The 20,731-nt window shown below is 40.2% G+C and overlaps 1 protein-coding gene across 6 annotated transcripts in view; it reads left to right on the top strand.

Moving 5' to 3' along the window:
- Positions 1-20,731, top strand: part of IL12RB2 (interleukin 12 receptor subunit beta 2) — an 86,024-nt gene that overhangs the window by 7,798 nt on the left and 57,495 nt on the right. For 5 of the 6 annotated variants that reach the window (XR_001114217.2, XM_003260164.4, XM_003260163.4 and 2 more), the window contains 6 exons: positions 4,635-4,746; positions 5,877-6,164; positions 11,022-11,136; positions 12,466-12,650; positions 13,854-13,996; positions 15,246-15,396. Coding sequence is in view for 5 of the 6 variants with exons in the window: in XM_003260164.4 (XP_003260212.2) it covers positions 4,671-4,746; positions 5,877-6,164; positions 11,022-11,136; positions 12,466-12,650; positions 13,854-13,996; positions 15,246-15,396 (958 nt within the window). In the remaining variant the exon portion in view is untranslated. The remainder of the gene's footprint in view (positions 1-4,634; positions 4,747-5,876; positions 6,165-11,021; positions 11,137-12,465; positions 12,651-13,853; positions 13,997-15,245; positions 15,397-20,731) is intronic. The other variant, XM_012500460.2, reaches the window with a different exon arrangement.

The following is a 20,731-nucleotide window of genomic DNA, read 5'->3' as shown; positions in this document are numbered from 1 at the left end:
ATAAAAATGTGACTGAATTATGTGGGGATGCCAAAGTCTGTACAGAATTCTCTTGGTCTCAACTTTTCATCCTTGAAGATAAAGATGTTGTTGACTTCCTTTTTAGTACAGGGAGTGTCTTTCATATGGGAATTTCACCTTCTGATTTTAAGAAACAGCAGGAAAGTCAAAGTGATCTTCTTGCCCCTGCTGTTTCTCAAGTGCCTTTAACTCAAATAGTCAATATGTCAGAAGAGTATATTTTAACACCTTTACTAATGTAACAAAAACTTAATCCAACCACAGTGTAGTAGAATAAGATTTAATGTAAGTAGTTTTAATGTAGTTGCATTAAACTAAACTAGAAGTAAAATAGATGAGCATACACACACAATTTAAGTTTTATCCAGGACAGCACATGCCTACTATGTGTCACAAATTGTGGCCTCTGCCCCTGAGGAGCTTGCAAGGTAATGGAGGAGATAGACAGGTATCTAAATAAATTAGTTCTCTTTAATTATGGTACGTGCTAAGATAGGAAGATGCCAGGGTGCCCTGACGATACTGGTAGGAGGGTTAACTCTGACCTGAAGACATAAGTAAAGCTTCCTGAAATCTGACCACTTCTTTCCATTGCCACTACACCTGAGGACCACATCATCATCATTTTACCTGTGCCTCTGCAGTCATTTCCTAACTGGTCTGCCTGCATCCACCCTAGTCCCCAGAGTAGTGTGTGTGTGTGTGTGTGTGTGTGTGTGTGTGTGTGTGTGTGTGTGTTAATGTCACTCATATCTTGTTAAACCCTCAATTAAAACTCAATTAAATAAGTAAAATTCCTAATTAAACACCAGTGGTTTCCCATATATTTGAGAGTAAAATCTAGGCTCCCTTTTTTGACAAACAAGTCCATAGTAAATCTGGCTCCTGACGTCTTCTCTAATTTCATCACATACCATTCTCCCTGCAGTCACTTTCTCCAACCACCTTGACCTTATTTCTGTACCTCTCCCTTGGCAAGCTCATTACTCTGCCTCCAGGCTGTGCATTCACCATTCCTCTGTGAGGAAAAGTGTTCCCACATCTTCAGTTGGCCAGCACCAGTTTTAGCCCAAGCTTCGCCTCCTACAAATGCGTTTGTTGACAAAGTTCTATCCTCCCCAGGGTCTCTCCTCTTTTATATCCTTCTTTTATTATTACCTGAACTCACCAGTTTGTTGCTTATATTTTTGTTTTTTGCCTCTCTACTCCAGGATGTTGTTTCCATGAGTGCTAAAATCCCTTCTGCCTTGTTCTTTACCATATCCCAAGGCCTTGGCACTTAGCAGCTGCTTAATACATATTTATTGAATGAATAACTGAATGAAAGGTGTCTGAACTGAGTTTAGATGGATGAATAAGACTCACCCAGTCTAAAAATAGTGGGAAAGTAAAGAGAATAGCATGAAGGAAAGACACAGAGGCATGAATAGGCATGGGACGGGCAGGAGTAAGTATAAGCAGCTCAGTGTCACTAGATGGTAGTGTCAGCAGAGAGTGGTGGTGGATGTGGCTGGCGATAAAGACAGAAATTAGCTCACAGAGGCCATTGTATTCCATGACCTTGGACTTTTTGGTTTAGAGACGGGGAGACCTGCAGATTTTGGCTTAAATCTGTGCTTCTCAAATGTTTTAACAATGACTCAGAAGAAATACATTTTATGTATCTGAACTGAGATCCATCCCCAGCTTTTAGAGGCTGTCACATTCATTGGCTCCTTCCTCCACTTCAGAGCCAGCAGCAGCAGAGCAAGTCCTTGGTACATCATATCTCTCTGACCCACTCTCCTGCCTTTCCTGTACACTTTTAAGGACTCGTGTGATTACATTGGGCCCACTTGGTTAATCCAGAATAATCTTCCCATCTCAAGATCCTTAACTTTAATCGTGTCTCCAAAGTGTCTTTGCCATGTAGGGTAACCTGTTTACAGATTCTGGGAATTAGGGCATGGACATCTTTGGTGGGCCATTTTCCTATCTACCACAGGCATGTTTATAGGGAGTTTTGTAAAGATCATATTCCTTTCCCTCCTTTGCATCTTTCTTTCAATAGACATTTGTGGAGTACTTACTGTTTCCCAGTGTTAAGTGCTGGTATTCAACAGTGAGCAAGGTAGTCAATGTTCCTGCTCTTATGGGGCTTATATTCTAGTATAGAAGACATGACAAGTAATTAAGTAAAGAAATAAGGTAGTTACAGATTGTGCCATGAAGACAATAATAAGGTGATGAGTAAAAAATCAACTGGGGAAGACCACATTGGTCAGGGAGGGCGTGGGAGGGATAGAGACAATGGTCAGGGAGGGGCTCTCTGGGGAAGTAACACATGAGCTGAAATCTAAAGGGTGTAAATACATCAGCCACACGAAGAAGCAAGGGAAGAGGATTCTAGCAGATGACATGGAAAATGCAAAGTCTTCTAGGCAGCAAAGGGCACTGTTCAAGGAACAGTCTGAAGGCCAGTGTGAATGGAGCAGAGTGAACCAGGCAAAAATGTAAGCGAGGATGACAAGATGGGAAGAAGTGAGTCCATGCAGTGGCTGAGAGATTGTGTTTGGTATGGGCTGTGGATATTTTTCTAACAGCAGTAGGGACCTGTTGAAGGGTTTCAAATAGTGGTGGTGTGCAGCGGGTAACATGATCTGATTTATGTTTTTCAAAGGTAGTTGGCTCTGTGAAAATGGCTTAGAAAGGGCAAGGATGGTTTGGAAAGACACGTTGACGGCTAGCATAGACTAGGGGAGAGATGACAGTGGTTTGGACTAGGGTGAGGGGACAGTTGGAATGGAGAGAAGTGCATTGATCTGTAACATATTTTGGAGGTAAAGTTGACAGGACTAGAGATGGTTTACCTGTAGGAGATGAGAAAAATGTTGGAATCAAAGATGACTTCTAGGTGTTTTTAGCCAGTTAGGGGTAAGAATATCATTCACTGAGATAGAAAAGGCTGAAGGAGGAACGAATTTGGAGAAAGGTTGCCAAGAATTTAAACTGAACACCTTAATATTGAGAATCTGTTAGACATCTAAGAGGTGATGCCAAGGAGACAGATGGATGAGACTGGAGCTCAGGGGGATGTGTGAGTTGAAGATCTACTCTGAAATATTTAGCTAGCAGGTGACATCTAGAGCCAGGGAACCAGGTGAGATCCCCTAAGGAGAAAGTAGAAATAGAAAAAAAAAAAAAGTACCTTGAGTGTGCTAAGGTCCTCCAAGAGTTAAAAATCAAGAGGAAAACAAAGAGCAGCCAGCAAAGACTTATGCTAACATTATTTAGGGTTTTCCTGAATGATGACTAGGCTAGAGGTAGAGGATACAAAGGACACTTTCCTAGAACCCCATAGGGACAGGAATGCTTTGTCTCTAGCACTTAGTGTGCCTAGCACATGAAAGGCAGCCATCCATATTGAATGAATAAGTGAAATTTTCTGAAGCTCTTCAATATTTTCTGGCATACGTCTAGATATGGGGTTAAGAGGTAAACTTTTGCTTTGCATTGACTACTTTTTAGTGGCCTGACATCACAGAACTTCCCAGCCTACTTTATGAATTTTTGGCCTATCTTTAATAGAATTTAAAGAATTTGTTACTGACCAATAGAGCCATTCCTTGGGTTTGAATTTGAAACAGATCAGAAATTGCCAGCTTATGTTTTCTGACCTATTCAAGATAAAATCACTCTGTAAAATAAGTAATTAAAAAACAAATAAGTAAACAAGCTTCTCTAGAAAACCCAGACAACCCTGGAATTCCTTTTTTACTGCCAAAGAGATCAATCTTTTACTAAGTTCCAGATGGGTTATGAGCCATTTTTCAATCTGCTGATTCCAGAATCACATGACTGGATCAGAAACTCTCATTAGTCAAACTACTCTGTATGGTATGATGATGAAGCCTTGTTTAGAAGGAAAAAAAAGAAAAGTGTTGTGTGGGACTAAGTCTCAGACAGGTTAAGCAACTTGCACATGGCCTCAAGTATTTACACCCAATGCTAAAGGACCCCAAAGCCTATTGCTGTGGTCTGAATGTTTATGTCCCCCTCAAATTTATATGTTAAAATCCTAACTCTCAAGGTGATGATATTAGGAGGTGGGGTCTTTGGGAGGTGATTGGGTCATGAAGGTAGAATTTTCACGAATGGGACTAGTGACCTTATAAAAGAGATCCCAGAGAGCTCTGTTGTCCCTTCCACCATGTGAGGTCACAGCAAGAAGGCCCCATCTATGAACCATCTATGAAGTGGACCCTCACCAGACACTGAATCTGCTGACCTCTTGATCTTGAACTTGCCAGTCCCCAGAACTGCGAGAAACAAATTTCTGATGTTTATAATCTACCCAGTTCATGGTATTTTGTTACAGCAGCCCAAATAAACTAAGACATCCAAATTCCTTCTCTAATCCTTTGCTGACCCCAAGAAGTTTCACTGAGATGGGGTTTGGAAGGTGGCTAAGATATTCGATTTACTAGTTTTAAAGGCATATGTCATTTTTTAAAATAACAAGATCTCAACAAGGTGGAGAAAAATAAAGTGGCACTTGAAGCTCTTCTGAGCTATTTTGGCTCTGGTATTTTCTGAACGTATTTAACATGAATGAATTTGTCTTCTTTTGCAAGGAAGAATACAAAATTCTATGCCAGAGTTGATTGTTGATGGCACATACTTTTAGAGGATGCTCATTGGCACTTATTTTTATAATCACGTGGCTGTTGATTAAAGCAAAAATAGGTAAGATATTTCTGTAAGTTACTCTGTGGAAGAATTTGTGGTTTAAATTCTCAGTTACAGATGAAGTATGTATTTGTGGTAAATGTTCTGATAGTTGCTCTTTTGTAGTCAATCTCTGTCATTTAAGTGGATAAATCTGGTTCTGTCTATAACTAATAGTTATTTAATTTGCACTAATGATTAATATAAGGGTCCAATTATTTTATTTCTTCCTAAGAAAGCGGCTTGGTAACCCAGCTAGGCATCACAAATACATGTTTTACATTTCAGCACATTTTTCTTTTTTTTTATTATACTTTAAGTTCTGGAGTACATGTGCAGAATGTGCAGGTTTGTTACATAGGTATACCTGTGCCATGGTGGTTTGCTGCACCCATCAACCTGTCAACTACATTAAGTATTTCTCCTAATGCTATCCTTCCCCCAGCCCCCACCCCATGACAGGCCTGATGTGTGATGCACCCCCACCCCCGTGTCCATGTGTTCTCATTGTTCAACTCCCACTGAAGAGTGAGAACATGCACTGTTTGGTTTTCTGTTCTTGTGTTGGTTTGTTCAGCACATTTTTCTTCCTGCCTCCCACCCTCCACAAGTTTGTTTGTTTTTTTCTGTGGCAGGGTCTGGCTCTGTTGCCCAGGCTGGAGTGTAGTAGCACAATGTTTGCAATACTTTTTTAATACTCTTTTAAAACTGTCTTTTTTTTCTTAGTACAAGTATTTAAGTAAAAATTATAAATCATAAATGGTGATGGAAACAAATGTGTTTTTTTCTGGGAAGCCTTTAGTAGTCTGGTAAATAATTTGCATATAAGAGAGGCTGGTTTTTCCCAGAAATGTGTTCCTGAATGTTCTTCCAATCCTGCTTTCTAACCACTTTCCTGGTTATAGTTCTGATTATAGTATTACTGTTATGAGAAGGATGCATATTTTCATTCAAATACATTAGACTTTAATATGTTTACCTTCTGTTTTCATTGTACATCACCATTATAACCAGAGACATGTAGGTTAATTATATTTGCATGATCTGATGGGGTTAATTTTACCCTGTTTTGGGGAATTACATAAACTCTTCATTTTGAAATGGGTTTATTATCACTAACTAAATATTGTATTTGTATCTTATTGCAGATGCATGCAAGAGAGGCGATGTGACTGTGAAGCCTTCCCGTGTAATTTTACTTGGATCCACTGTCAATATTTCATGCTCTTTGAAGCCCAGACAAGGCTGCTTGCACCATTCCAGACGTAACAAGTTAATCCTGTACAAGTTTGACAGAAGAATCAATTTTCACCATGGCCACTCCCTCAATTCTCAAGTCACAAGTCTTCCCCTTGGTACAACCTTGTTTGTCTGCAAACTGGCCTGTATCAATAGTGATGAAATTCAAATATGTGGAGCAGAGATCTTCGTTGGTGGTGAGCATTCCATTTTGAATTTAAAACTTGGTGATCTTCTGGTATTTTTGATCTTTTGATATTTGGTGTTAAGCAGAAACCCAAATACAGGTTAATGTTCTTTCTTTTCCCACCACATTGAAGTATTTTATCTTGATACCGACCTGAGAGCTTCAGTGTGAGTTCAGAAACTGGAATCTTATTTGGCAAGTCTCTCTCTCTCTCTCTTTCTCTCTCTCTCCTTCTCTTGCCATTAAAACCATTTATCTGTTGTCCTTAACTCCAGTGGCAGAAAAAATGGATCTCTGCAGGTGGGTCTTTATGCTTTTTTGACTTATGAGAATATGTTTAAAGCTACAGCCTCCTAAAAAGAAAGAAGAGATGTCTTTTTAGACTTATGCAGCCCAGGATGACTACACAGATTTGAGCAGCACCTCTCGCCCTGTCTAACTTAATGCCTCCCAGAATAGTTCTTCCATCCATGCTCACCCAGACCACTGGTTCTCATACTTAACAGAAGGTAAAAGAAAACATTGATCATACTTGCTATCTTTCCCTCAGTTCTCTAGGAAACTGACTCCAGCAAAAAAAAAAAAAAGCAAAAACCTGACTTGCTAACAATTCATGGGAAGGGGGCGTGGGGCAGAGGAGTTACACAACCCCAGGGAGGCAAGAGGGAAGGAGTGAGCCAGGAAAGGGACAAAAGCAAATACCAGGTGGTAACATTACTGGACTGGCCACAGCTTCAACAGAAAATACAGCTGGTTGTTTATACACTTAGGGACACTCCCAGAAAGAGCATACAGAAATCTCATGACAAGAGAAAGAAGAACTTAACTATCTCCCACTGGCCAAAGTCCACCTGACAGGGGATCAGCTTCTCAGACTGCTGGCTTGCATTGCTGGTCCCTTCAGGCAGCTGCTGGGGGATTAGAACTAAAGTGTCAGAGTTGACATCTGCAGCATGAGCCACAGTGCACAGGATGAACCAGCAGCCAGCAGCACACCTGCCTGCAGTTCACAGCCTGTGGCCCACAGCCTTGCAGGTCCGACCAGGCAATCCCATAAGCAAGCATGGGCCTTGAGGGATTCCATGGCACCCTGTGCCTCAGTGGTTCCAAGGAAGCTTTGGGGTGGCAGACAAGAGTCATGAAGAGACTAGGAAGAATTGCTCTAGCAGGCTGGCTGACCAAGCCTCATAGACATCGTCTCTGTCATAAAGGCAGTGATATATAGCTCAATGAGACTCTGTCCAGGAAAGATGGAAACCTCTTCTCTGTGACCTATAAGGATATATATGTATAGTTGGTGCCAGGCAATTTTCCTGGAGGGCCACCAGAAGCATGGAGCAGAAGACCAAGCAAATGGCCAAGCAGATCATTGGTAGGAAGGAGGTATAAACTAGGCCAAGTACTCACCTTCCAGCTCAGGGCCTCCTGTTCACACCACTATGAGTCATATACTCTCAGCATTGACAGCCTGCAGTATAGTAGAAGTAGCATAGGCTTTGAATCTCAACTCTGCCAGTAGCAGTGTACTTTAGACAACTTAAATTATTTGAGCCTCAGTTTCTCCATCTGTGTTATGAAGATAATAACATCTACCTCATAAAATGGTCATAGTAATTAGAAGACCTCTTATATGCAAAGTGCTTAATCCCATGCAAGGCACATGGGAGGCATTTAGGTGATGGCTTTAGGCTTCTCAACAGCAACCTGGAATGTGGGAGGCAACAAGAGTCGTGACTACAAACTCTTTTCAACTTAGAATTCTATACTCAAAGTATCAGTCAATCATGAGGGTAGAATAAAGACATTTTAAACTATGCTCAAAATATTTCCTCACATGCACCCTTTCCCAGGGAACTACTGGAGGCTATGCTCCACCAACCCAAGTAATTAGACAAGAAGGAAGAAAACATTAAATCTAAGAAACAAGAGAGCCAAAGGAAAAAAAGAAGGAACTTAGGAGACATTGAGGATGAGCAGTCCCAGAATGACAGCTGGGTACCAGGCATGGAGACAACCTGTCTTATATTGGAAAATTCACAAGGCTCCGAGAGAGATCCTCAAGCAGATGAAATGGATAGAAGTCCCAATACATTGCAGTATATTGAACAGTGATTCAGATAATTGGCTTGCAAGTTTGAAATTTTATTAACAAGAAAACTAAACAAATGGAAAAACAAGATAATTACTAATTCTAAGAGTAAAAGTTGTACAGAAAATGAAAAGTTAATATAGTATTCTATATGGCTCAGTCATGAGTAGTGTGTGTATATGCATAAGTATACACTGTGCAAATATATATATAAACATATCTAAATGTATATGTGTGCATGGGTACATATATATACACAAGGAAGAGATTTTCGTTTGTTTGTTTGTTTGTTTTGAGGCGGAATCTCGGGCTGTTGCCCAAGCTGGAGTGCGGTGGCATGATCTCGTCTCACTTCAACCTCTGCCTCCTGGGCTCAAGCAATTCTTCTGCCTCAGCCTCCCAAATAGCTGGGATTACAGGCATGCACCACCATGCCCGGCTAATTTTTGTATTTTATTAGGGAGGGGGTTTCACCATGTTGGCCAGGCTGGTCTCCAATTCCTAATCTCAGTGATCGCCCCCGTCAGCCTCCCAAGTAGCTGGGATTATAGACACACACCACCATGTCTGGCTAATTTTTGTATTTTTAGTAGAGATGGGGTTTCACCATGTTACCCAGGCTCAAACTCCTGGGCTCAAGCTGTCTGCCTGCCTTGGCCTCCCAAAGTGTTGGAATTACAGGCATGACCCACTGTGCCTGGCCCAGGACTCTAACTTTTAAGTATGAACTTGTAAGTTAAAATGACTCTCAGACCACCTGTGTGGAGTCTCTGAGAAAAGAGTAAACTATTGTAATAGTCCAGGGAGAAGGGATCAAGTCCTTATCTAGGGCAGTTGCAATGGGAACCAAACATGGAAACAGCTCAAACCTGGTGGAAGTAGGATCCACTGAATTTGATGACTAACTGGATGTAGAAAATGAAGAGGAAATGTTGAGAAAGACTCTGATGTTTCCAGTCGATATGCCTTAGAGGAAGTGATGCCCCAGGCAGCTTCATAAAATGGAACAAGAATAGATGTTGAATCAGAGAGAACTAGCTCAAACTCAGCTCTACCACTTACTAGCTATGTGACCTTGAACATGTTACCTAACATCTCTGAGCCTCAGCTTCTTCATCCATTATATGAGGTTCATCTGAATGCATCCCTCTTGAGTCATTTATACAGATTAAATGGGGTCATGCACCTAGTGTGCTTAGCAAGAGTGTGGCACGTAGTAAGAGCTCAAAGGTTGGTTGTTGAAATTTATTGGTAACATTCCTTTATTCTACGTTCAGCAAGAGCCTCCAGTGTTTTCTTTTCTTCTTTCTTTCTTTTTTGAGACAAAGTCTCACTCTGTCACCCAGGCTGGAGTACACTAGCACAATCTCAGCTCAGCGCAACCTCTACCTTTTGAGTTCAAGTGATTCTCATGCCTCAGCCTCCTCAGTAGCTGGAATTACAGCATGTGCCACCATACCCAGCTAATTTTTGTATTTTAAGTAAAGAAGAAGTTTCACCATGTTGGCCAAGCTGGTCTCAAACTCCTAACCTCAAGTGATCTGCCCGCCTCAGCCTCCCAAATTGTTGGGATTACAGGCGTGAGCCACTTCATCCAGTGAGAAGAGGCTTTTTTAAAGGAAAAGTTTTTTATTCTATTAAAACTATATGAGCTAGATATCATCATACCCATTTTATAGATTCAACTGAAGCTCTGACTTGTCCAAGGTCACACAGTGGGCATTCCTGTGCCTATGTCTATGGTGGGTGCTAAGGACAAAAAAGACATTCATTTAATCAATTACAGATTTTTTCAGTGTAGGCAATAGCTAGGACTTCTGTAGTATACTCATTTTATCTAACCTAAAGGAAATACGTATCTGCACGTGGGTCTAGGTATTAGGGTAAAATGGGATGACTGAATCGCTGAGTATTTCTCTTGCCTCCATTTTGTCCAAGAAATTCCTAGTTTGGGTCCTTTCACTATAAAATAGCTTTATTTAAAAATACACACCTTACAGTAGAAGGGACCATGCTTGCTTTGTACATCTTTGTATTTCCACAGCTAGCACTGTGCCTGGTTCGTGGCAGGTACTCAATGCCTATGTACACAAAAGAATTAATTTATAAATGTCCATAAAGTGCTCCAAGAGACAATGCAGAAGTTAGATTTAGATGGTATAGCCCAGGAGGACATGACTGAGGCGAGTGGGTGTAAGTGTCTTGACAGCAAATTTCTGGTGAAGAAAGCAAATAAGTCTCTCATTTTTAAAGGTTCCTAATATTTGAATGGGCACCACTCTAAAAGAAGTTAATTTATTATTAGCAGGGTAATGGAGCTAGCATTGGATGTTCACCTGTCAGGGAAAATGGTAGAATATGGAGTAAAAGGCTTGGACTTGAGTTACCCACAGCTGAGCGGGAGCCTTGAATCTGCCACTTCATAATTTTATGATCTTGGGCCAGATATTTCACCTCCGTCAGTTTCCTCTCTGAAAAAATAAAGATAATAATGGTATCTACTTCATGGGGTGCTACGCTGTCTAATTCAGAAAAACTGCACATAGCACTTGGCTAGGGGTATAGTATTTGATCCATATTTACTACTATTATTACTGTTTCTAGGAGAAATTTATGCCTTAATGGCAAACTGGGACTTGGATGGAATCTAAAATAGCTTCTAGTTTACCTGGGTTTACGGCATGTAGGGGACGTATTGTCATGTTGATGGCAGATAATAACAATTTGGTTGAAATATCACCTGTGTGATATATAAGGTTTTGTCTTTTCTTTTTAAAGTTGCTCCAGAACAGCCTCAAAATTTATCCTGCATACAGAAGGGAGAACAAGGGACTGTGGCCTGCACCTGGGAAAGAGGGCGAGACACCCACCTATACACTGAGTATACTCTACAGTGAGTGAGAGGCTGTATTTTTGCAGCTGTTTTGTAGATCTTCTCTTAAATGACATTTAGAAATATCTGTTTTATTTATTTTTATTTGTTTATTTATTGTTTGTTCATTTTGAGATGGAGTCTCACTCTGTCACCAGGCTAGAGTGCAGTGGTGCAGTCTTGGCTCACTGCAACCTCTGCTTCCCGGGTTCAAGTGATTCTCCTGCCTCAGCCTCCTGAGTAACTGGGATTACAGGCACTCACCACCATGCCCAGCTAATTTTTGTATTTTTAGCAGAGATGGGGTTTCACCATGTTGGCCAGGATGGTCTCGATCTCTTGACCTCGTGATCTGCCCTCCTCAGCCTCCCAAAGTGCTGGGATTACAGCCGTGAGCCACGGCGCCCGGCCTATCTGTTTTATTTTTACCAGAGAGGAGAAGCAATAGATACTTCTAGACAATTAGATACTTTTTTAAAAGTTTCTATGTTTATAGTTAAAACTGGTTCATTCACCTATAGTATGAGAGACCTGATGTCTTGGGTCTGAGTTCTAACTCAGAGTTCTCTTCAGTGCATCCAAGATCCAAGTTATAGCTGTTCTTTCCCGCTCTAGTAGGGTTAAACTGGCTGCATAAGATTGCTTCTCTTTTTTGCAGCTGTAGAATCTTGGGGTCATGATACATAAATAAACTCTTCCTTGTGGTAGTTTTCCATTCGCTTGGAGAAGTTTCTTTTTAAAGCACCATTGGCTGACCTAAGAGTCCATGAGAAGAGAGAGTCTGGGAGATTCTGTTCCTTGAAGTAGATTTCATGATCCCATTAAATATCCAGCTGATTTGTGCTATTCCTGAGTGAGGAGGAGATGGAGGAAAGGAGGGGTTCTGTAGTACATGTACTTTTTCTAACCTAAAGGAAATATCTATCAACACGCAGGTCTCAGTATTAGGGTAAAATAGCCCCGGATTCTACTCTGGCCACTGCTGTACTAGGAACCGACAGTTCTGTTCCACAGATGTCAAGGTGGCCACGGTGCTTAGGATAATGTTTGGAACTGCGCTGGGGAGCCAAGATGACAGCAGGGTTTGGGGAATTTCAGCAGCGTAGGCTTGGTTACCGATCTACATGAACATGAAAGAACATCTCAGTTCTACCAAAAAAGGGAGTTGGGTGAAGTATAGTCTTATATGACCATATAATATAAATGTTCCTGGGGTATATCCTCAGTCATAAGATTGACCTTTAAAAATTGTCTAGAATTCTAAATATTTAAACATTTTGTTCTTTTCTACTGTAAGTAGAAAATAGCACATAAAACATCTTGCTACACGTGGTTGTGTTTTATTTACAGGCTAAGTGGACCAAAAAATTTAACCTGGCAGAAGCAATGTAAAGATACTTATTGTGACTATTTGGACTTTGGAATCAACCTCACCCCTGAATCACCTGACTCTAATTTCACAGCCAAGGTTACTGCTGTCAATAGTCTTGGAAGCTCCTCTTCATTTCCATCCACATTCACATTCTTGGACATAGGTATATTTTATTTCACTATTTCACTGGTACTTTATAATTATTTTTAAAATCACTCAAATCTTTTTTATATGGTTGTTTCAAGAAAGACAGAGATTGATGGAAATTGGCCAACAGGCATAAGCAAAAGATAGAAGTTACTTTGATGCAAGTAAAAGGGTGCAGATTCTAGAGCTATCTAAAGATGGCTATACATAGTGGGATGTTCAACATTATTCTCTCTATTGAAGAAATTAGCCCCTGGATTCAAATCCCATGAAAGAACCAGCTACTAATGATACCACCTCACTGAGGAGAGGGTCCTGTGAGGTCATTCAAGATGCTCAGTGCAAGCCCTTCTTGGAGGAGGTGTCCTTTCACCCCCGTGGCTACTCCCATTGTTGTGAGATAGGCTACATGTGGGCCTGCTAGGCTAGAGCAGCGAGGTACAAACTATAAATGAAATTTCTCAACACAGATGCATCTTGCTCTGAGAATACTTACCTCCATCCCTGGAGTGAGCCAGTACCTTTCTGAGCAAATGTAATTGGTCCCGGTTGAATCAGAGGCCAATCTCAAGCATTCCAAGTTCTGACCATCCAGGCAGAACTGGGCTGCCTGAAGTTCCAACCTCACACTATGTGCTTCTCGCCTCTCTTTCCACGGCACTTCTCTGCATACATACTGCTAACGATGAGTCTGATCGTTGGCATTTACTATACGCTTTTCCACCACATTTCTTCTCAGGCTTCCTCCCATTTTCTTTCATAGACCGTTCATCTCTAGGCTACCTTCTTGCCCCCTTGTTCTTTTCCCCTGTCCCTTTGCTATGAATTTTCCTACCAACATTTCTTCTCCTCCTGAGGCAGTCATCACTAGCCACCTCTGGCTTCTCAGTCATTGGAACTCTTGGGTTTGGCACATTGTTTTTTTAAAAACCATTGGACTAAGTGGAGTTGAAACTTACCACTAATGTTGGTAGTAGTTATTTGGTGAAAATGAGATTTGATTAAGGGGAATTGTTTTAAAGATTCAGAAGTGAATCCAGCTTTTAAAAAAATTCTTTCTTAAAGCCTGGAACTTTTCTCTTTTATATTTTACCAAATGTTAATGGTTGTGCATCTCAGAACTGAGTTCTGTCAAACTCTTTATAGCTCATGCCAGTACATAAGACAGTTGCTGATCACAGATCCTGAACCACACTTTTTTGTTTGTCCTGGTTACTAGTGAGGCCTCTTCCACCGTGGGACATTAGAATCAAATTTCAAAAGGCTTCCGTGAGCAGATGTACCCTTTATTGGAGAGATGAGGGACTGGTACTGCTTAATCGACTCAGATATCGGCCCAGTAACAGCAGGCTCTGGAATATGGTAATGATCTTCAGAGTGAAGGAAAAAGCATTGAAGCATTCTTAATATTGCTGCACAGACCTCTGTCTTTTCATACAGCAAAATACAGAGTTTAAGAATATTTATCCCAAAAGCACACACTGGAGAACTATCAGAAAGTCATGTACGCCTCTGTTGATTAAGAAATATCTTGAATTTTGATCTCTGATTCTGAAATTTTTAAGGCTTTTGTAGACCAATATTAATTTTCTATAGTTTATTTCTAACAGAGGATTCATTTCTCCTTATTATTTACCCCCATCCTGTTATTACTTTTTAGCATTTAAAAATATATTGAAAAGAGAAATATTAAGAAATGTCCACAGAGATTTATATAGAATTTAATATTCCAAAGAAAAGGTCTACAATTTAATATAATACTAGGTATTACATGTTTTAAAATAAAAGGTATAGGATTATGATTCTTTCCAGGATTGTTATAAAATTCAATGGCTTATAATAACAAAGGATCGGTTCCACAGATAGCTGATATTCAAGAGAGTATAACTAATTAAACGGTTTTTTTTCTTAAAAAGCCAGTTCTATGTTTGTGTTAAAACATTCATCACATCCTAATTGTAATCAAATAAAAAATAATCCTAGTGTAGAAACTTCTCCAAGACGTTTTGAAACTTCGTAGTTTTCAGTCTTATTTTTCAGCTGTTTTCAGGATCCCCCTCGAGAACCTACATAGATAGGTTCTTAGTCCCTGGAGATTTTGTTTTATTTTTGATGAGAAGCTATCATTTCAGATTAATATCATATCCATTCGGTAAGACAGACACTGATATTTCTTCTCATTTAGTGGTATGTCTGAAAAACAAATAAGATCATGGCCGGGCGCGGTGGCTCAAGCCTGTAATCCCAGCACTTTGGGAGGCCGAGGCGGGCGGATCACGAGGTCGGGAGATCGAGACCATCCTGGCTAACACGGTGAAACCCCGTCTCTACTAAAAATACAAAAAATTAGCCGGGCGTGGTGGCGGGCGCCTGTAGTCCCAGCTACTCGGGAGGCTGAGGCAGGAAAATGGCATGAACCCGGGAGGCGGAGCTTGCAGTGAGCCGAGATCGTGCCACTGCACTCCAGCCTGGGGGACAGAGCAAGACTCTGTCTCAAAAAAAAAAAAAAAAAAATCAAATAGCCTGGGTTTTTTTTTTTCATTTTATGTTAAAATTCTTTAAATTAGCAATCTAGTATTAATAGGCATTTCAAAAAAATGTCTGTTTCAAGGTTAATGTTACAAAGGCCAAAGGAAGACATGATTTGCTGGATCTGAAACCATTTACAGAATACGAATTTCAGATTTCCTCTAAGCTACATCTTTATAAGGGAAGTTGGAGTGATTGGAGCGAATCATTGAGAGCACAAACACCAGAAGAAGGTATATGTCCAAAATGTACATACGTATCGGGGAGGAATAAAGGGGAGAGAGGGGAAGATGTAATGATTTCCTTGGAATAGAATCTTTAAAGTACTGGTGCTGAATCAAAAAGCATGACTGCATTAGTTGACAAGTTAATTTTTATATTAACTTAAGTGCTGAAACTGTTCAAGGAAATATGTTTATATTGCTAGGAAATTTTTAACATTGGGTAAGTTCTACTGCTGTTTGCTATCAGTCGTGTTGGTTATAATGCTTGGTTATAACTCTTATCTCTCTTACTATCTCAGTAACTTATTTCACAGAGCTATAACCAGTAATTAATCTCATTTCTTGTTAAAGCTTCATATATTTTATATTTTTGATTCTATGAAAAGTAATGTGGCTCAATAAGCTATATGAAAAGCTTGAAAGAAAGTAGGCTCTGGAGACACATATTTCAAAATAAAATTTAGCATCCAGCAATCCTCTCTTGTCCAAATATTATAACACTGTACTCCAAGCCTTTGATATTTACTGCACAGATGAGAACCACCTGGCCACCCATAGCTATGAAAAGGATATCAAATGTGTTTTTCAGTCTGATGAATTTTTCTTTTTTAGTAATTATTGGGAAGGGAATGTTATTGAAGTATAAGAAAATATTTTATTGAAGCAAAAATGCCTATGTAAACTTTATGCCAATATTAAATCTTTGGAGACACAAGGAATAGCCACCTGAATATTAGTTTTTAAAAGCACTCATTTAGGCCGGGCATGGTGGCTCACGCCTGTAATCCCAGCACTTTGGGAGGCTGAGGTGGGCGGATCACGAGGTCAGGAGTTCAAGACCAGCCTGGCCAGCATGGTGAAATCCCATCTCTACTAAAAAGACAAGAAATTAGCCAAGCATCATGGCGCGTGCCTGTACTCCCAGCTATTCGGGAGGCTAAGGCAGGAGAATCACTTGAACCCGGGAGGCAAAGGTTGCAATGAGCCAAGATTGTGCCACTGCAATCCAGCCTGGGCAACAGATCAAGACTTCATCTCATAAATAAATAAATAAATAAATGCACTCATTTAGTGATATAGTAGAGAGCCTTTCATAATTTATGTAAATTTGACTCAGAGAAAAACTTTTTGGCACATAATCCATTGTTCATTATCTGGAGCTTTTGTAACATTAACATGCAAAATCTAAATTCTTATTTGTGAAATTTATGGATATGTGTGCATTTAACCTCTCATAATTAAGTTGCATTTATTTTCTGTGAGCTACTAATGGCTTTTGATAACTGATGATCCTTAGCAATCATACATCAATGACATTCAAGGAACTGAAGGGCCTTTAGCAGAATATAATACCTAATATATGATTCATAGAATAATCTTATATTCTTCCTTACTTCTTGTATTAATTGCATTTTTTTGTTTTTTGAGACAGAGTCTTGCTCTGTCGCCCAGGCTGAAGTGCAGTGGCACAATCTCGGCTCACTGCAACCTCTGCCTCCTGTGTTCCAGTGATTCTCCTGCCTCAGCCTCCCAAGTAGCTGGGATTACAGGCATGCACTACCATGCCCAGCTAACTTTTGTTATTTTCAGTAGAGATGGGTTTCACCATGTTGGCCAGGCTGGGCTCGAACTCTTGACCTCAGGTGATCCACCTGCCTCGGCCTCCCAAAGTGCTGGGATTACAGAATACACTTTAAAAATTGTCTAAAAGTGAATTTCTCCAACAAATGATAATTTATTACCACTCATTTTATAATAAAATCTCTTAATGTTGAACCACTTGCCCTCTGGTTGTTACTTTTATAATCCAGAACTTACTCATAATATCCTTTTATTACATATAGTCAAAGTAATTTTTTTAAAGACTATCTCATGAATTAGATTTTGTTTATGTATGTGGTACAGATAAAATTTCTGAAAATGGGCTATATTTTATATCCAAGTTCAAGGTAGTAAGTAGTCTGAGAAATATTTAAGTTATATCACATTAAGCCAAACTATAAACTAGGGAAACTCTGGGCTTGTGAATTCTTGTCATTCTTACTCACATATGATAATGACCTAGTTAGAGATGTGTGAAAAGGGTTTTCTTTTCTTTTTTAAAAAGTGTTTGTCTTTTGAATTAAAATTCCTTCAAGGCAGCACAGTAACTTTCTCATTTCCTATAAAATAAACCACCATCATAACAATGAGTGTAGCAACTCATTATGGCTGTGAACTCATGGATGATTATGAATTGAACCTAGGAAGCTGGCTTATTCAGTCACTGGAGGTATTCATGAAGAGGGAAACCCATACTCTGAGCTACACCACCTTTACCAAGCTCTGTTGGCTCCCTTTCTGTCTCCGAATCTCCCTTTTCTGTGTTTGATTTTTCTGTGGGTTGTTGCAGGTCTTTTTTCTCTTACTCTAAGCTGCTTTTGGTTTTCACCCCTTACCCGCTGTTTCTGTCATCAGTTTCTTTATGAAACACCAATTGATGTAAACGTAAAAGGTGTGAATTTTTTTTAACACATCTTCCTTTTAACCCTTTCAATGTGTACTCATATGTTACTTGGCATTTAAAAAAAATTACTAGTAAGCTTTTTTTTTTTTTAGGTACTCTCTAAAACTGTGAATGACTCTATAACAGAGTCAGCCTTTTTGCAGCCTTTGCTTCTCAAAATTGAGAGAAACGTAACATATCTGGGTGGATTGGGTGCAGTTGTTTATATCATTCGAACAGTGGGTCAGGTCCTTTACTCCACAGGGTCCTTACTATGTCATTAAATTCAGCTCCTATCACTGAAAAACACTGTTTAAATGACCGCAAAGTAAGGGGTAGGAGGAAAGAAACTACTTTGCTGTGTTTAAGAGAACAGTCTTGAAATCAGCATCCATCAAAGGCAGGCCTGATAGTGACACTGGGAAGAGAGCAGCCACATTTTCCTTGTAGTGGGAAAACATTCTTGAATTTGGGCTCAAGGTGCCCAGACATGCCTGAGAATATGCACAGGTATTGAGGGAAGGTGATCTGTCACCACTTAGAACACCCAGGAAGAGATGCCAAAATACTGATTAATCAGCTGTTCCTTAGAGCTATGTTACCAATATGTGTCTCTGTCTGTTAATCCGCCATTTTAAAAAGTCTTATTTGCAGTTTGTGATCTTGCTCAACTCTATTACAGCTAACAAAGGAAGCGTTGCATGTTCATTCGTACTTTGGAGGGGCAGAGTGGTAAAGGAGAAACCTTCCCCGATCGTGGTGACAGCAAGGGTGAGGGGTGAATAATCCCTAAAGGGGAGAAAATGAAGAGTTACCAGCTGCAGCCACCTCTTCCCACATTGAGAAGCTAGGAAATTCATGCACTCATTTGTAATTTTAAAATATTGCCAAGATAAGATAGGTGTGAACAATTAAATACTAGAGGTTATTTTGGATAGCAGACATTTGATAACAGTCAAGCTTGGAGGATTGGCAAACATTTTCTCTACAGGTCCAGATAGTAAATACTTTCAGCTTTGCGGATCATACGATCTGTCACTACTAAATGTGCTATTGTCACATGCAAGCTGCCATTGACAATACCTAAACAAACAGGCATGGCTGTGTTCCAACAAAACTTTATTTATGTATGCTGAAATTGGAATTTTATGTAATCTTCACATGTCACTAAAAAGGATTCTTCGTTTGTTTTGAGATGGAGTCTCGCTCTGTCCCCCAGGCCGGAGTGCAGTGGCGCGATCTCGACTCACTGCAAGCTCCACCTCCCAGGTTCATGCCATTCTCTTGCCTCAGCCTCCCGAGTAGCTGGGACTACAGGCACCTGCCACCACACCCGGCTAATTTTTTGTATTTTTAGTAGAGACGGGGTTTCACCGTGTTAGCCAGGATGGTCTCGATCTCCTGACCTCGTGATCCGCCCACCTCGGCCTCCCAAAGTTCTGGGATTACAGGCGTGAGCCACCACGCCCGGCTGGATTCTTCTTTTGGTTTCTTTTCAACCATTATCAAAATCATTTGCTTACAGGATGTATTAAAACAGGCAGAGGGCCAGATTTGGCCCAGGGGCCGTAGTTTGCTGACCCCTAAGCTAGCTATACTCGAAAGCGTCATATGTGTGTCTTTTTGCTTGAGGCTTGAGAATGAATGATTCTTTTCTCAAGAGATTTATATCAGAGACTTTCACTAACAGGAAAGTGTTATGTTTGAGATTCAGTAACAGTCCCTAAACCCTTCTCTCCTTCACTTGTTCTCCTCTAAGCTCAACACCTATCTTGGAAGGAAGGAATGACAATTCAGAACCCTTTTCAAGAAGTTACATGAAGAAGAGCAGAGATATCAATCTTTTGTTGTTTTTGTTTTTAGGATCTGAGATAATATAGTGTATTTGCAAGGGGATGAAAAAGGTCCAGCAGAAAAGGAGAAATTAATGACACAGGGAAAGTGGGGAGAATGGCTGGAGAGACGTCTTTGATAAAGCAAGAGGGAGTGGGGTCCAGAACTCTGGCTAAGGAGTTGGACGGTGATGGAAGTAGGGATGATTCATCCACTGGGACATCATTAGCAGTGCTGTGTTAGGGAATTGGTTGGGGGAGTTTTAACGTTTTCATGGTGGAAAGAGAAGGGAATTTCCATCTGATTGCTTCCTTTTGCTTGGTGGAGTCTGAGGCAAGGTCATCTCTTTTTCATACTGGTGGCTTCTTCCACTTTAACCCTACAGTTTTTTCCTTTACAGACAAAGTAGTTTCATCTGACTTCCATTTCTCATATTTGTATGTTTAGTCATTTGTACCCATTTCTTTTGAAATCACTTGAACATACTGGCCTTTGGCTTTTTTTTTCTCATGTGCCTATAACAGTTTTATCTGTATTTGGCTAGATAACATTGAGGTTAGAACTTTTAGTGACTCTGTGACAGTTGAATGTCAAAGATTCTCCTCACTATTAGCCCTTGTGTTGCTTGAAGCAGCAGCGATTTTACACCCCTGGTCATGAAATGTTACACTTTGAGACTCATGCAGATTCAACTAATGATTTATCTCCCATGGAGGTTTACATTGCAGGTGGGCACCATTAACATTTCAGTTTACTTGCAATGTACCTTGTGAAAAGAGTGTAATTCTAGAATTTGATTCTTAGCTCTGTAATAATCTTCTGGGTTGTGGATTTTTAATGAGTCAATGAGTGTCCCCTTTAGATTTCTTACCAATATGTAATTAACTGAAGACATGTACTACTGTGGTACAACTCAACTGGCTTTGACACTGAGCACACCCAGGTTTCCAAACCCTGATTTTGCAAATGTCTGGATTATCTAGTTTGTGGAGTATTCAGGTCTTGGTCAATGTAGTGAACTGTAAT

This window comes from Nomascus leucogenys, chromosome 12 (assembly GCF_006542625.1).
Source record: "Nomascus leucogenys isolate Asia chromosome 12, Asia_NLE_v1, whole genome shotgun sequence".
NCBI lineage: Eukaryota > Metazoa > Chordata > Mammalia > Primates > Hylobatidae > Nomascus > Nomascus leucogenys.
This window is presented reverse-complemented; position numbering and strand designations above follow the sequence as displayed.